The following is an 18,208-nucleotide window of genomic DNA, read 5'->3' as shown; positions in this document are numbered from 1 at the left end:
AGAAGCTGAATAAATTAGGCAAAGAAAACAAAGTCCTCCTACACTGGGTGCCTGCTCACCAAGGGATAAAAGGCAATGAAAAAGCAAATAATCTAGGTAGAAAAGGAGCGAACACTCCACTAACTGGACCAGAACCGTTCTGCTTTCCAAGTGGTAACCAACTCAAGGAGGAACTCAAGAACTTGGAAGATTCCATCCGCAACCTGGAATGGAAATCTTGCAATGGTCTAGGACACTCGAAGAAGTTTCTGAGGGCTTATGATCAATAAAAATCACAGATCTTCCTAGGTCTGAGTAAGAACAATCTTCGGATTGTCAGGGGTTTTTAACAGGACACTGTCTCTTCAATGAACACCTCAGTAGATTGAAACTAAGAAGAAACGGCGAATGTAGATTCTGTGGGGAAGATGGGGAAACACCAGTACACCTCATCACTGAGAGCGCCGAGACGACAACCATTCGTGCCATGAACTTTGGTACGACTGATATTGGAGATGGAGAACTACCCTCTATAAAACCGTCCCAGATACTGGCTTTTGTCAAAGCCCTGGGACTGTATGATGAGTTATGATTCAAGAAAGGGGGACACAATGGATCTGTAAGGTCGAAGTGATTAACCCCCCTCCCACTCATTCCAAATTCTAAATTCTAAATAAGTGCAAGTTTTGTATATTTTGACCCCAGAAAGACGTCTATGAGGTTATTCTCGCGAAAAACTTGTTACAAGTCGTCCATTTACTTTCATATTTTCCTGTATATTTTAGAAGATTTTTAAAACTGTCAGTTCACCGCAAATTTTCCCATGGTATAACTTTTTCTGATCCATTTCCAAATTAAAGAATTTTGACTAGCTATTATTCATAAACTATGAGGTATAATTATTTATTAGATATACAGACAGTTTAGTCAGTTATAGTATGAACTCTTGATCACTAAAAATTAAGATTCTTGCTTTATCCATAACGAAGTTACAGTTGTAGGTTGGTAGGTAGTTGTTAATGGTCGGCTGTGCTCGACTTGACAGAGGTTTTCAAAAATAATTAAAAATATGCTCTCCCATTTCCTGCATACTTTATAGAACGTCGAGCAACTTAATGGGGATAAGCATGCAGAATCAGTGGGAGGGAGTAGCGCACAACAGAACGCAATGGAGAAGAACTGTAAACTCAGTAAACAACTACCAAAACGTAAAGAGGCAGAAAGTAATGAGATTCTTGAATGTCCAGAGTACGGACAACATTACGTATTGGGCTTTTTAGTCACAGAAAAGCTCATGAAAAAAAAAGCCCCGCGTAACCATCTTCTGATGCGTGTCGAATACTCGTCGGTGAGTAATGGCAGTAGTAAGTAATACTTTATAAAAAGACTGAACATAAAATCTCAAACAGGAAACTTGATTGGAGCATTTTTTCTAAACCATGGATCACCCTGTATATACAGTAATGTGGAAGTTATAATATGAAGTAAATTTGTACATAATACTAGTCGACGAGAAAAAAAAATAACCATTATTCTGCTGTCTGGCAGCGTTATTCTTAACTTTGGCGATCATAACCCGAAAGCAACTGCGCCAAGAAAACGAACGTCTGATCCCCCGGAAAGTAATATATGCGCAACCACCCCCCAAAACCACCCTCGGGAGGTGGTTTTTCACCCCACTCCCGTTTTCGCTCCGAGCAAAACGGTTGTTTAGTGTAGGGTTTTGAAAGGTTGCTGGCCCGTGCACGTTAAAATAAAGAAGGGCTGAAACCTTCCTTATATTTTAAAATCGCGAATTTCTCTTCGCGTAGCTTGGGGCGCAAAGATACACCGGCAAGCTCTCTGGCTTGAAGATAGGGGTTAATTTAAATAAAAATAAATTGTTTCCTACGGTATAATAAAATAAATTTATCCGCTTGGTTTAGGTAAAATAAATGAGATTTGGCAACACAGTTTGATCATTATAATTAGACAGTTATGTTGAAGTAACGTCAGACCATATCACAGCCACCTAGATGTTATCAAATAATAAAGATCTACTTAGATCAAATAATGTAAATGAAAATATCTAGAAAAATCTTTGTTTGAGGGGTTGGCAACCTTAATAGTATTCTGAAGAGACATGAATTCTCCATTGAATATTGGAATAATATACTGGGTGTTCCATCTTAAATAAAAGAGTAACATGCTTTTAAAGGTGACCAATGTTCAATATTAATTTTGTCTCGCGCTGTAAGTTTTAATTTTATTTAAAGTACAATAGTTAATTAAATATATATTAGGCTATACCGTGTAAACTCCAATTTATTATCTGACAAACGAAAACAGCGGAAGGAATTCGGGCAAAAAAAGTCGATGTTGTCACGTTTAATTATAGAAAAGCAAAGTTGCTCGATATTACCTATAAATTGAATATATTTTAGTTCATTTCAGCATACATAATTATATATATGCTAATATGTTGACGTAGTTCTTATTGTAATAATGTATATTTATCTAATTAACTGATTTCGTTCATTCTGCCTATATAAAAGGTAAAGTATTTCCTTAAGATAATGTCCGCTTAGGGTAAGCTGGCAACGCTGACAAAATTCATCATGGCATCCCGGATTCAACCAGTCTGATTGGTCGAGATTCTCGCACGTCTTGCCGCCATTACCCCTCAACTTTATGCCCCTTTCTAGGAATAGTAGAAACAGTCATTGCTATTGAAAAATCCAGTGGCGGGGTTATTGTATTGTGTTTTATATCTTTAACTTGATTTGTGTTTATTGTAATTAGTACACGCGTTTTAACAAATATTACTATATTTGGCAAATGACTAAACAAAATGTAGGTACATTTAAAGTAAAATAATATTATAAACTTTACTGGAAAATATTATAAAAATTCCTGATATATTTTTATGAAACACCGCACGCTCGTGGATATTTTATGAATGAAATCGGTCATGATTTTAGAAAATTGCGATCCCCTTGCCGTTGCCCCGTTGTTTCAGATCCGTTTGTCAGACTGTATGTAGCTTTTACTGTAATTTCAAATTCTTCTTTTTTTTTAGAAAATGTTAAATATGCCAAAAACCTTACATTTTAGTCATATACTTCTCTTATAAAACTCACCTTTATTTTTCTCACAGAATCCGAAAATCAATTAATATATTATAGGGTGTTCCATTACAAAAAACACAATTTTGATATGTAACTTTTTTTGAGGACACCCTGTAAAGTTATATATGTTTTTAAAAAGGGCTCTGAATTACCATACATTACTTTCCCGTTTGCACCCGCCAATCAAATCGTTTCAGCACAAATGGGGGCGGAGCAAATTTCCCGCGTTATTTGAAAATGAGGAGATTATTTATACCATAGCTTTATACACTTTTGCGCAATTTAGAAAATAGATTCTGAAATTTAAAATGTATTTATTTTAATATTAATTAAAAAATGGACAAATTTCCTGTATGAAAATACGTTTGACGTAGAATTGTTGTTTTTCAAAAGATAACTATATATTTTATTTATTAAAATACAGAAAAATGGGAGGGTGCAATTTAAAAAAGCTATACCTATAGGTAATCATTATTTTATTCGTTTACATATAATTAATATGTTGGTTTATGTAGAGATCAGGAGTGTGTTATATTTACTTTTAGATATACCCATAGGAGATACTACAGCCATTTTTCAAATAATTTGTGTTAATATTTGAGTTGCCTTTTTTTGATTCTGCAGTATCTTTATAATTTTTAAAACAAATTCCTGTAAATTTTAAGATCTATATTAGAAGTTTTTTATTTCTAAATTTTAAAGTAGGTAGCAGAACCTAGATTAATAATGATAACGAACAGACTGTATTTACCTACATTTATTGCAAAATTTTTGTAATGTTTCATTTTGGTTAAAGAACTTTACATTATTTATTTTGTGGTCCATAATGTATTAACAAAAATGTTAACATACAGAAATAGGCTTAGCATGAATGAGGGTGAAAAACACAAGATTAGAATTTGTTGATAAAATTTATTTCTGTTAGTAATAAAGACAAGAATAGAAACTACAGTGATATTTATACAACTAAATTATTTCAAACATTTATTTATAAACCAAACCTTGTCAGCCCAAAATATAATAAGTACAGAGATATGACAAATAACATTTAAGAAAATATATTAAAGCAAAACCGTAACCAATAAAATATCAATATACCTAACACAGATAACAACAGTAGTGGTAGTTATATGAGAAAAGACTATTTTAAATACATAATTAAAAACTATATAAAATTTTAGTCATAATCTGTTTTTCCAAAATCCTAAAAACTTAACAAGCAGATTACCATCGCCCATTCTAAAAATAATAAAAACTTATATGCATAAAAAACAATTAAAGAGTATAATAATAGTTACTCATAATAGTGAAAAATAATACATATATTTTCTTCTCTGAATAATATGTTTGCTTCTGATTGTTCCTCTCTATGCAGCGTTTACACTGATTAATGTTATTTTTAAATTTACTACATTCTGAGCCATGAACCTCTCAAAACAATTTTTTAATAATAATAACCACAACCATTTACTAATAATTATATAACCATCACCCGTTCTAAAAATAAAAACTTAATATATACATAAAAACAAAATTATATAAAACTTATTAAAAATGGTGAAGGTGAAACACAAAACATATATTTTCTCCCCTGGATAATGTTTGCCTCTGAATGTTCCTCTTTTTGCTCTGTCTACATGATTAATGTTATTTTTAAATTTACTATATTACAACCTAACGTAACAACCATTTACTAATAATTATATAACCATCACCCCCATAATATTTTGGGGTCATTGTCGCTCATAATATATTCTGCATCAATTGGTTTACCTAGGTTTGTTAAAAGAGCTTTAAAAAAAAATTCTTGAATTATCTGATCCAACCTGTTGGAAAGCAAAAACGCCACTGGAAATACTAAATTATTTTCATCCTTAATGCATATAACAGTTAAATTAAAATTTTTCCTGTTTGTTCCATGGGTGCCGTCAATACATATGATGCGACTAAAATCCAGCAGCTTTTTTTCCATAACAGCATTCATATACCCCACTGCAAAATTTTCATCTTTTAAACCTGGATAATTTTCACCTGAAATTAAATAAACATCTTATAATAATATAACCTTCTTTTGAAACTTTTAATTAACACTAATCAACATTTGATTTAATTACCAATTTTCTTAAATAAAAATAAATGGTTATTTCCTTGTTTATTCCATTCTTCAATTTTTAGGGCTGTAGCTGTCATATCATCATTATCCCTCTTCTTATCAATGTTGTACTTGCGAATCAAATATGCCAAATCTCCTCTTGTTACTAAATTTATCCTCTAAACTTTATTATTTTGAATGTTTTTTCTCGCATCTTGAATTATTCTGTCATTTGATACCCCTGCTGATAATTGTCCCACAATAATACTTTGTTCCACCTTCGACAATCGCTTTGTTCTCAACTCATCTGTATGGCCCACATGTTTCGAAAAATTTGGCTTGAATTTGACCTGTATTTTTTAATCATTAGGTAGGTATTAGACACAAAAATATCATGATTACCATCTGTAGTTATTTTCTCACTGTAGTTATTGAAGGGCAGGTCCCATTTATACGAATACTACCTCCAGTTTTCATATTACGTTTGCTGCATTGAACTAACAAATCCTAAGAATGAATTTTATTAACAATGAAATATTTGTATAACATAAATAAGTCTACAACCTTTAGAATTGCTTCTGTTACAGTTATGTAATAGTCTCTTCTCCACTAGCATGTTTTTGTCTATCATGACGAGCATAGTTTCCTTCTTTATTATCCAGCGACATCCAAGGTGTAAACTCTTCAAGATTTCTAAAATAAAAACAGATTGTTGAATATTCAGATTATGTATGGTACTTAAATGTTTAATTAAACAATCATGGAACAAAAAATTCTCTTCATTTGGACATATAGGACATTTGATGTGCTTCTTCCTTGTTGTTGTTTCTTCTTCTGGATGTAACTTACTTACCTGTCTATTCTTTGTGAATGTATTGGCAAACACCATTTTGCTTAAGGACAAGTTAATTTGTTATTGCTACAAAATACAATAAATGTACGTATGTATAATATGACAAAATAAAGATGAAAAGCACCAAAATCAGAACAAATTAGTTATTAAAAAGATATTAAACCACACTAATATCCTTGAATATGTATAATAATATGTAAAAACAAGACTAATATGAAACACAAATTGACGGGAAAATAGTAGTGACCGTATATAAAATCGTTCAAACACCCAGAAAGGCTAGCAAACGATTAAATATAGATTAAATATTAAATTAAACGAATTAACCAACTTGAACGGTAAAATTTCCCAGTCAGCTGATCGAAAACGGCTCGGACCTTTTCAAATACGATGTTACACAAGGCTCTTTTCGGTCGAAATCGAGCACTGGGAATTAAACGGATTTTGATTGGCGGGTGCAAACGTGAAAGTAATGTAACCAACATATGCTGACAAAATTTCATTTCAATACAAACTCTCGTTCTCCTTGGCGCCTCCGCGGCGTATGAGAAGCGCCACCCTGTATATTTCGAAAGCAATATCATGATACATGTCGATTCAAACACTGATATATTTGAAGAAACACTGATATCGTTGGCGTGATGATATTATCTTTGTAGATATGGTAGTGTTTTCTCTGTGTAAAACAACTCTGCATAAAGCTGTATAAAGCCAACTAACAAATAACGCAAAATTACACCGACCCAAACAATTAAAAACCCCTCGTGTCCTCGATTACCTTACCCCCGCTCCCCAGCCTGCCATTATAATCGCATAACAATCACACTTGACGTTCCATCAGCGCCACCTAGCCTCCTCCGCCTTAATCGCCCCAGCGCGGCGCGCCATCTACCCCGGCTCAATTAACTTAATCTAAGCCAATAAAGGCCTGGCCGGCCCCGAGGTAAGAAATTACTGTTTGTTAAACGACGGCCAGCGCAAATATTTGCCCTGTTACGGCCCTGCCCACAGTTATAAGAGCTACGTTACGTTAGGGGGGGTAGATGACAAAACGTGAGGGTGGGGGAGGGTAGAGCGGCTCGATCGGTTATTAATACGTAAAATATGATCGAGGGGATGCTTGAGATGGGGGTGGGGAGGGCGGTTCTTGGAAGTTTGCGGGTAGCGTTGGAGTAGTGTAGGTTAGCTTGAGATAATCACAATACGTGCCGGAGGGTAGAGGGTTATTTGGTCTAAGTTGTTCAGAATGTTAAGATTATGTAGATTATCCGTAGAGATGGGCATTTCTTTATCGTCGGAATATCACCGGAATCTTTTCAATCACCGGAATATTTTTCAATAAAAAACGTGCGCCACTGACTTTTTTTTCTTTTGATATCAAAATTGTGTAGGCCATTTAAAAGTTATCTCTTGATATTTTGTCGAACTTGGCCTCCTTGACGAGATAACGCCATGTCCAAACTACTTCCATTTAAATCCTAACCTAACCGAATCCATACATATATTGTTCCAAGGTTTGCTCAAGGTTTTTTTTTTGCTCAAGGTTTTTTTTGTTACATCCATCCCGCCGAAACCGCTTCACCAATCTTGATGATTCTTTTTTTAAATGAAAGGTGTATATGTGTAGATTTTTTATGAAGTATTTTTATATTGTTTAGTGGCTATTTCTTTGTGTAAAACGACTATATACTAAAACATGCCTGAAAAACACCTACACACAATACCTCCAGAAATAAATTATTTGTCATTGTTAGTGGTGTGTCAGTTAGATTATATATCAAGTTTTTAGATATTTTAGGGGCCAGTTCATACCGTCAGCTGTAGAGACATAAATATTAGCACAAAGGTTCGTTTAAACGACATTATTGAATTAGCTACACAAAGCGATTTTAGGAAATTCATCCTCTTAGAGAGTAAAATTATGTTGAAACAATTTGTTGTATGAACATTTCTTACTCAAGAAGAATGAAATCCTACAAAAAGAATTGGAAGAGATTTTTGAAATTCATTAACCAAACGGGTAAAGTTATTAAATTATATATAAAACTTGGTGACCTCTGGATTATACTCATAAAAATTGACACAAACGATCATTTAAAAGACATGAGTTAATTATTTGGATAAAGCGAATTTATGAAATTTATACTTTTAGGGAGTAGAATAATAGGGAATGGGGGAAAAATTTGCTGTACAAAAATGCATTACTATAACATCTAAAAGTAGAAAATTTTATACAAGGGTTTATTTAGTGACATCATATAACAAAATATTTCTTCTTCAAATCATCCTTCAAGGAATAAAAAATAACGTATAAAGAAAGTATTAGTGCTCTTAATAAATAAAAAAAGAGATGAAAAATAAAAAAAAAATCAAGAAAGTATATCAAGAAAAGCGACAATTGAAAACTTCAAATATTCAATTGAAAACTTCATATGTCAAAATTATTTATTTTAGTAATACAGTTTATATGGGACCATAGGTAGGGGTTCTATCTATAGAGGGTAAATAGTAGCGATGGGAACTATCGAATGAATTAGACTATCGAATGGTTACTGAATGAATGATTTCAGCTATCGAATGGTTTTATGTTTTATTCGAATAAAATAATTCATTCATTTGTATACTAAAATGTGACAACCTCGCCGTGCGACTAAAGCTTGATTTTCATGCATCCGTTATACGTTGGTACGTTGGTCCGACGACGGTGCTCTGATTGGTCATAGCGTTTTCGCGCCACTTATCATCCGTAAATATTTTACTTCAGCCCGTCAACGGACCCGTTCATACGATAACGGACGACACTTTTTTGACAAATTTAATCTAACAATAATGAAAATATAAGTAAAATAGCAAAATCGTTATGGAAACGAAAATATAAAATAACACCAACGTATATCCGATAAACGGAGGCATGAAAATGCAATAAATTTAAAAACTGCGTAATTTTCTAACCAATCAAAGTCTTTAAATTCTACCAATAAAATTAATATCGTATCAACGTATCGTCGGACAAAGGATGCATGAAAATCAAGCTTAAATGGTTATCGTTGAGCCACGACTATCGAATGCTTTTGATAAATGAAATTTAGTATTCGTTTGATTTTTGTGTGCGTCAGTGCATTATTAGTCCTTCCAAATTTTTATAACTTCGTCTTGTAAATACTATGCTATTTTTGCGTTTATTAAAATATTTAAAATACTAAAATAGTAGTTGTTTTTAATTGACGATTGTGTGCGAAGTGGTCAAAATTTTTCCGAAAATTTGTGTGATTTTCCGTAGCCCAATCTTTCAATTATTTAATTTTATATGGTATATTATGGTTAGGTTAGATTGAATTTTTTTAATGGGAAATTTTGAGAAGTAGCAATTTTAAAGAGAGATGACATGAACTTGCAATTAATTTTAAAAATACATATTTGTATTTTAGATGTTTTAATAATATGAATTAGTTGAACCTAATAATTATATTTAAGTAATGTGGTTAAGTAAAGGGGGGGTTATCGAACTCAAATTTTGGGGTGAGAAAATTAAATTGAAAGTTTTACACGTGCCAATTTAAAAAAAAGTTAACATTGTTTGTATTTTGTTTATGCTAATTCTCTTACATGTAGTTTTTTGCGAAGAAATATTTTATTTATTTTTTAAAGTAAATATTATTTTTAAATAGTAATATAAAGTAATAAAAAGTAATATAAATAATTTTGATTTCTAATTATTTATTTATATTTTCCTTCCATTACACTGCATGCTTAGAAAATTAATAAATGTTTATATTTCATGATTTTAAAATTTGTTGTTAATATAACAAATTAGTTCTGTAATTATTATTATTTAATAAGCCAACGTTGCCATTTAGAGACTATATTATTTTTAAATAGGATCTAATATAAATACTTTTGACTTCCTATTTGTTGTTTATATTTTGCTACTACTTAAAAAAAATGTTTGTATTATTAAATGATTGTAAATTTTGTTGTTAATAGGTATAACAAATTATTACTGTTATTATTATTTATTAAACCAGTATTTGCTTAAAAACATTAAAAATCATTCTCCTACATCCAAAATAAAAAGTATTATTGCAGTGTAACAACAGAATATTAATAAAAAAATGCAAAACATATAGACATACTATCCCTAACTAACTAATGCTAAAGAATAATATTCTTTGCTAATACCAACTAATACGAATATATGGCAACAGCGCCCTTCATAATATATTTTCTGTGTAAATACTAGCACCTCAATAAAAAAAAATAATGTGTCCTTATCTTTATTTGACTCCGCAAAAAATCAAAGATGCCGGCTTCTTTCATAGCATTGCCACCGACCGCTGTCGGGTTTCTAGGAAAGAACTAAATCCAGTTTATATTTTATTATAATCGATCCTGACGAATAAATGAATTTTACAAATGAATGAATTTGATAAATGAATGGTTTTTGCTGCCGAATTACTAGAATACAATATTTCAAGGCAGATGACGCATTTATTCGATAATTTTTATTCGAATAGTTTTCGACGAATGTTTTCTTACTAGCTATCGAATTATTCGAATGAATTGCAACTATCGAATGTTTCGATAGTATTCATTCGATAATTCCCACTACTAGTAAATAGTCATTTCACTATTTATTATTTTGGAGAGATTTTCTTTTTTCAAATTTTTTGCAAAATTTCGAATTTTGTTGGATTTCTAAAACACCCTATACATAAGAATTTTGGTTTTTCGGGTTATTAGGCCGTCGTCGGTTAGAATTGCTTCCTAACGTTTCGCTAGCACGAGTGGCTAGCATCTTCAGAGGTGTGTTTGCTCCGATTGCTCACACTAGACTGATGCCTCCTACGTCGGCGTAGCGCTTGTATTTATGCGTCGGCGGAGGGGCGTGGCTTGTTCGGGTGGTAGTTCTTCCGGAACTGGTCTACTTCTCTGTGCTGCTACTTTGGTCCTAGATATAGCTGGATGCCAAATTCTGTTAAGGTAGAAAGTTTCTTCCTTCCTGTTGAAATTATTTGGATGTTTGTGAATTTCAACAGCTTCCCTGACCAGACGAGGATGATATCCAGATGTTGTGGCAATGACTTGGGTGTCCTCGAATTGGATTTTGTGGTCACCATCTCTTAGAGCATGTTCTGCTACGGCTGACTTCTCTGTTTGCCCTAATCTGCAGTTTCTCTTGTGTTCCGTAAGTCTCGTTCCTGAGGCGTTTGGTAGTTCCAATATATACGCTACCGCAGGAACAAGGTATACGGTAGATCCCTGCAGAGGATAATGGTTCTCTTTTGTCTTTTGCTGGTCTTAAGCAGTCCCTTATTTTTCGGGTAGGTTTGTATATGGTTTTGATGTTATGCTTCTTGAGAACTTTACCAATCCTATCGGTGACCTGGGAAACATATGGAAGGAAGGCCTTATTAATGATGTTTTCCTGTTCATTGGCGTCAGGTCTCCTCTGCCTAGGTGCCAGCGCCGCCTTTATTTCTCTGTCATTATAGCCATTGGCAAGAAAGGCTTTATTTAAATGACTTAGTTCCTCTTGGATGTGTTCATTAGCACAGATACGTCTTGCCCTATTTGCTAATGTTCCGATAATCCCCTGTTTTTGGCTTGGATGGTGATTTGATAGTTTGTGTAAGTACCGGTCTGTATGAGTGGGTTTTCGATACACGGTGTGATCCAAAAGGTCGCCATTTCTCTTGACAAGCACATCGAGGAAGGCCAGTTGGTTGTTTACTTCGGTTTCCATGGTAAATTTTATGCTCGGGCTCTGCGAATTAAGGTGATGAAGGAAGTCATCTAGGCTGTCACGTCCATGTTTCCAAACCACAAATGTATCGTCCACATAACGAAACCATACAGCGGGCTTCAGAACGGATGACTCTAGCGCTTTTTCTTCAAATCTCTCCATAAAGAAATTAGCAATTATTGGGCTGATTGGGCTACCCATTGCGACACCTTCTGTTTGTTCGTAGTAATTGCCGTTCCATAAGAAATAGCTACCAGTCAGACACACTCGGAAGAGCTCCGCGATGTCAGGTGGGAATGATTCCTTGATTAGATCCATTGACTCGCCTAGGGGTACTCTCGTGAATAGAGATACCACATCGAAGCTTACCATGATGTCAGATGGTTCCAGTTTTATATCTTTTAGCTTTTGGACGAAATGCGTTGAGTCCTTCACATAAGAGTTTGTGTTGCCGACTTTCGGTTGTAGGATCGTAGTCAAGTATTTAGCTAAGTTGTAAGTAGGCGATCCTGGAGCACTCACTATCGGTCTAAGTGGGACACTAGCTTTATGAATTTTTGGTAGTCCATAAAGGCGTGGTGGTTGAGCTTCCGAGTTAATTAATTTTGATTTCAGATGTTCCGGGAGTGAGGAGGCCTTGATGAGTCTGTTGGTGTTTCTGACAATTAAGGCAGTAGGATCCTTCTTCAGTAACTTATAAGTCTGGGGCTCCAGTAGATCCTCGATTTTGGACCTATAATCCTCAGACTTCATTACTACCGTAGCATTCCCCTTGTCTGCCGGTAAGACCAGAATGTCCTTGTCAGCATTCAGCGATTTTAGAGCCTGATGTTCTTCCCTAGACAGATTACTTTTTGGAGCCTTAGCAGTTCTCAATATGTTGACCGTTTCAAATCGGATTTCGTCTGCGATACTGTTAGGAAGGTTACGTATGGCAGCTTCTGTTCCGGCAATAATGTCTTCCACTGGAACCACTTTCGGTGTTATGGCAAAGTTTCCTCCCTTCGCTAATAATGTTACTTCTGATGTCGTAAGGGTCTTATCTGTGAGATTCACCACGGTTCGAGCAGGTTCAAGAGATATCCTATATTCCGGCTTGGTTTTTGGTTGCAGTTTTTCATATTTGATCTTCTGGCGAGCTGATGTTCTTTCCAATTCATTTTGCATATTTTGGTATGTTATTCCGTCAATCTTGTCCCAGTCTACAGGTTGCATGTTGGCGGTAAGGATATAAAATAGGTCGATCAATTCCCTGTCTACCTTTGCTAAGTCTCGTCTAGATGTATGAATCCTCTCACGAAGAAAATTTTTCTCCATCCTGGTGTAAAGGCGATTTGCCTGAGTAGATGAGAATACCCTCTTCATTTTGAGAAATCCTGGTATTACGTTTTGGTCTCGGCAGCGGCACAGAAAAGCAAGCGATGATAGCAAGTGAGCTTTTCGCTTCCGTGTCTTGTCCAGGCGTTGGTACAATCTGAATAACTCCTCCCCGTAGAGCCGTTTAATGTAGTAGTTTAGGCTTTCGCGGCCATCGTTTGAAGAATTTTGGTTTTTCGGGTTATTAGGCCGTCGTCGGTTAGAATTGAAGTCTGTAGTAATGAAGTCTGAAGTTGACGGTAGTAATGAAGTCTGAGGATTATAGGTCCAAAATCGAGGATCTACTGGAGCCCCAGACTTATAAGTTACTGAAGAAGGATCCTACTGCCTTAATTGTCAGAAACACCAACAGACTCATCAAGGCCTCCTCACTCCCGGAACATCTGAAATCAAAATTAATTAACTCGGAAGCTCAACCACCACGCCTTTATGGACTACCAAAAATTCATAAAGCTAGTGTCCCACTTAGACCGATAGTGAGTGCTCCAGGATCGCCTACTTACAACTTAGCTAAATACTTGACTACGATCCTACAACCGAAAGTCGGCAACACAAACTCTTATGTGAAGGACTCAACGCATTTCGTCCAAAAGCTAAAAGATATAAAACTGGAACCATCTGACATCATGGTAAGCTTCGATGTGGTATCTCTATTCACGAGAGTACCCCTAGGCGAGTCAATGGATCTAATCAAGGAATCATTCCCACCTGACATCGCGGAGCTCTTCCGAGTGTGTCTGACTGGTAGCTATTTCTTATGGAACGGCAATTACTACGAACAAACAGAAGGTGTCGCAATGGGTAGCCCAATCAGCCCAATAATTGCTAATTTCTTTATGGAGAGATTTGAAGAAAAAGCGCTAGAGTCATCCGTTCTTAAGCCCGCTGTATGGTTTCGTTATGTGGACGATACATTTGTGGTTTGGAAACATGGACGTGACAGCCTAGATGACTTCCTTCATCACCTTAATTCGCAGAGCCCGAGCATAAAATTTACCATGGAAACCGAAGTAAACAACCAACTGGCCTTCCTCGATGTGCTTGTCAAGAGAAATGGCGACCTTTTGATCACACCGTGTATCGAAACCCACTCATACAGACCGGTACTTACACAAACTATCAAATCACCATCCAAGCTAAAAACAGGGGATTATCGGAACATTAGCAAATAGGGCAAGACGTATCTGTGCTAATGAACACATCCAAGAGGAACTAAGTCATTTAAATAAAGCCTTTCTTGCCAATGGCTATAATGACAGAGAAATAAAGGCGGCGCTGGCACCTAGGCAGAGGAGACCTGACGCCAATGAACAGGAAAACATCATTAATAAGGCTTTCCTTCCATATGTTTCCCAGGTCACCGATAGGGATTGGTAAAGTTCTCAAGAAGCATAACATCAAAAACCATATACAAACCTACCCGAAAAATAAGGGACTGCTTAAGACCAGCAAAAGACAAAAAGAGAACCATTATCCTCTGCGAGGATCTACCGTATACCTTGTTCCTGCGGTAGCGTATATATTGGAACTACCAAACGCTCAGTAGGAACGAGACTTACGGAACACAAGAGAAACTGCAGATTAGGGCAAACAGAGAAGTCAGCCGTAGCAGAACATGCTCTTAAGAGATGGTGACCACAAAATCCAATTCGAGGACACCCAAGTCATTGCACAACATTCGGATATCATCCTCGTCTGAAACAGGGAAGCTGTTGAAATTCACAAACATCCAAATAATTTCAACAGGAAGGAAGAAACTTTCTACCTTAACAGAATTTGGCATCCAGCCTATATCTAGGACCAAAGTAGCAGCACAGAGAAGTAGACCAGTTCCGGAAGAACTACCACCCGAACAAGCCACGCCCCCTCCGCCGACGCATAAATACGCGCTACGCCGACGCGGAGGCATCAGTCTAGTGTGAGCAATCGGAGCAAACACACCTCTGAAGATGCTAGCCACTCGTGCTAGCGAAACGTTAGGAAGCAATTCTAACCGACGACGGCCTAATAACCCGAAAAACCAAAATTCTTCAAACGATGGCCGCGAAAGCCTAAACTACTACACCCTATACATAATTAAGAAATAAAAAAATTACATCCACCCTCTATTCCACCATACATAATTAGTTTCAGTCAATGGAAGTAGTTAGAAAAGTTTGAAAAAAAGTGTTAAAAAGCAAAATTTCAAAATCATTTTGGCGCCAAAATTGAACTGCTTTGAAATACTTGAAATACTTAAATGCTCTTGAAGTTGTCATATTGACGGTTTTTTGTAAATTTTAAGTAAAAAATGTGTAATAAGTCAAAAATAACAAAATCAATTTTTTGAAAGGATATACAGGGCGAGTCTTAAATAAGTGCAATTATTTTTAACAGTATTATATTTTGAACCCAGAAACACGATTATGAGTTTTTTGCGCGATTTTTTTTTTGAATTTGGAATTTTTTAAAAAACCTTTGAAATTTTTTTTAGTTTTTAGTTAAAACCCATAATTTCTTAATAATATGGCAACAGAAAAACCCGAAAAGCTCCAGTGGTTTTAAGCAAAAAAATTTTTTTTTGGAAGTTTTTGAAGTACGTTACGAATACGAGTAGCTCTGAAACTTTAAAACACATAGTTTATAGTGCATTTGTAAAGCTGACCAGCTCTATCTATAAAGGAGCAAATAATCATTTAAATCAACACATGAACGATTCGAGGTGTAACGCGAACGTAGTCGCGGGAAAAAGCTAGTAACTTATGAAAAGGAATACAAAAATTTTCAAAAATGGAAGCAATTAAAAAACGTGAAAGAAGAACGATCAAGTGAAAACATACTTTTAGCATATTTTTCTGAAAAATAAAATAAAAATGCAGTCGTCCAGTTTATGGTCGTACTATTCAATGCTAAAAAGTACAATACTGGTCAATGAAAACATTGTTATTTCAAGGTTTAAGGATAAGCTATACCGTTTAAATTTCCGTAGCAGTATAGTAACTTCTAAACTTTGAAGATATAACAAGCTCATGAATACAAATAATAATGATTATTCTTTTTAATTTGAATATTTTTAATATAGGATTGCAGAATAAAGTTTTTAACGTATACTCGCTGTTAAAGTATCATTTAATCTGCCCTTGCGGTTAAAGTACTATTTTATCTACTATTTTTGATGGATATAACCAAATTAGAAAAACGATGTTAAACTCAAGCACTAACTAAGGGTGTATTCCGTTGCTGATCTTGGTTATGGTTTTATGTTCCGTTTCTATCGGTTTCCTGAAAATTTTCTTATTACGGAACACGGTTCCTGAAAAATTCAGTTATAACTGTCACCAAACTAACCAGCGCGAGAAGGCTGGATTTTGTGGTTTTGTTATAACAAAATGGTAAAACATACAGCCAGACTTAGGATTCTGGGTTCCCAAGTTATTAAATTTTTTTCTTCTTATTCTAACTTGCCTAAAATATGTTCTCTAAATATGTCGCCAGCTCTCCGGCTAAATAGAGGTAGGCATTAAAGGTAAATAAATTCCATTAACTAAATAGAATGACTTTTTAGGATCATTTAAACTTATCATTCAGCTATTGTTTCTTAAAGTCAGGAACATTTAAAAAAATATGAAAAACAAGACAACAAGTAATCGTGAATGTTTTGTAAGCTATAAAAATATAAATATTGATTAGATTTTTTTATTTATTATTGATCTGTTTTAATATTGGACCTGCAAATCTTCACTGCCTAACGAGTGTAACAGTTTATTAATAAAGTACTTTTTAATATTAAACTCCATTGAAAAAAAAAGCAAACGTAAAAGCAGAGAATAGGTACATTAAAAATGCATAAAAGATAAATGTTATAATAGAGGTATTGAAATTTAGAAAACGTCAACATTTGACTTTACCAGTATTTTACCAAACCGTTCCGTATTAAACCGATGTTTTTCAGGAACCGCTCTTTCCCGTAGTTTATCGGTCTGGTTCTGCAACGGAATAGAGCCTAAAAAACCTAAAGAAATCCCCTCCGTTCCAGCATCGCAAACACAAAAATAAAAAGACAGAGTGTGCTGAGTTTCTTTCGGACTGAAACTAGAAAAAAAAACATCGGTTGGCGATCTCTTTGACAGCGGCGTCTGATTCGAAGCGACTGCTCCAGATTGCGTTTTCCATTTCCAATCTTTCGCGCTTTCCCTCGTTTTCTCCCCTCCCCCTCACCACTTTGCTCCATATCCTCGCCTGTTCGGCCCGCGCTCGTTAATCTTCGTCAAAAGATTAACGCGGGCGCGAAATTTAAAAGAGAGAAAGCCTGGCATCCGAAATCTTGCATCGGATTTCGGGACTTGTTGCGTTTTGTGAATTCGTGTCGGTGCGCCTTTGATTTAACGGATTATGGGTATTTATTTACAAGTCAATACAACCAGACATCAATTTAAGTACCTTTTTTTGATCCAAGACTAATAGCAACCTTTAATAGATAATATTTACGATACAAGTGAGTTAACAGCATCATTAAGATACACGTGTGAAAGTTGCATGAGTGCGTAGCAAGAGTTATGTAACCACACAAGTATCGTAATGGAGTTAACTCGCGTGTATTGTACAATATTTTATCTACGTCTAACTATAAAAATACACAATAAATTTTAAAAATTATTCTACTTAACTATATACCTTTCCTAAAAATCAATTTAATACCTTTGTTCAAATAACACAATAGGTCTGTTCGTTTTCCTGTTATTATCGATTCTGAATCGTCCTAGAACTCTCCAGCGCATGCGCAAATGAAATAATGTCTTCATATTTCCTTCTGTGCATACGCATCACAATTCTAGGACGGTTCAGAATCGGTAATAACAGGAAAACGAAAAAAGCTAATGCATGCATGGAAATGTCAATATGACAGTAAATAATATTGATGTCACTAGTTTAAAAAATGAGCGATTCGGAAAGTATTCCCTCTGACATTGAAGAAGAGGCATTCAGAGCAATTTTTGGATAGCTTCCAGCAAGATCGAAACAGAAGTATGAATATACATACTATAAGTATGAAAAATGGTACACCGAAAAAAAGTACA

General features: G+C 35.0%; 1 protein-coding gene across 1 annotated transcript; it reads right to left on the bottom strand.

Annotated features, from left to right (window-relative positions):
* Positions 1-5,765: 5,765 nt before the first annotated feature.
* Positions 5,766-13,139, bottom strand: LOC115888610. Its single transcript, XM_030908376.1, has 3 exons — positions 11,399-13,139; positions 10,878-11,328; positions 5,766-5,871 (listed from the first exon to the last, which is right to left on the bottom strand). The coding sequence occupies exons 1-3, from the start codon at positions 13,137-13,139 to the stop codon at positions 5,766-5,768; spliced, it is 2,298 nt and encodes a 765-aa protein (XP_030764236.1).
* Positions 13,140-18,208: the final 5,069 nt, after the last annotated feature.

Source organism: Sitophilus oryzae, unplaced genomic scaffold, assembly GCF_002938485.1.
Source record: "Sitophilus oryzae breed Bouriz unplaced genomic scaffold, Soryzae_2.0 scaffold_802_pilon_pilon, whole genome shotgun sequence".
In the NCBI taxonomy this organism is placed as follows: Eukaryota; Metazoa; Arthropoda; class Insecta; order Coleoptera; family Curculionidae; genus Sitophilus; species Sitophilus oryzae.
The sequence above is the reverse complement of the archived record's forward strand: the minus strand, read 5'-3'. Positions and strand labels throughout refer to the sequence as shown.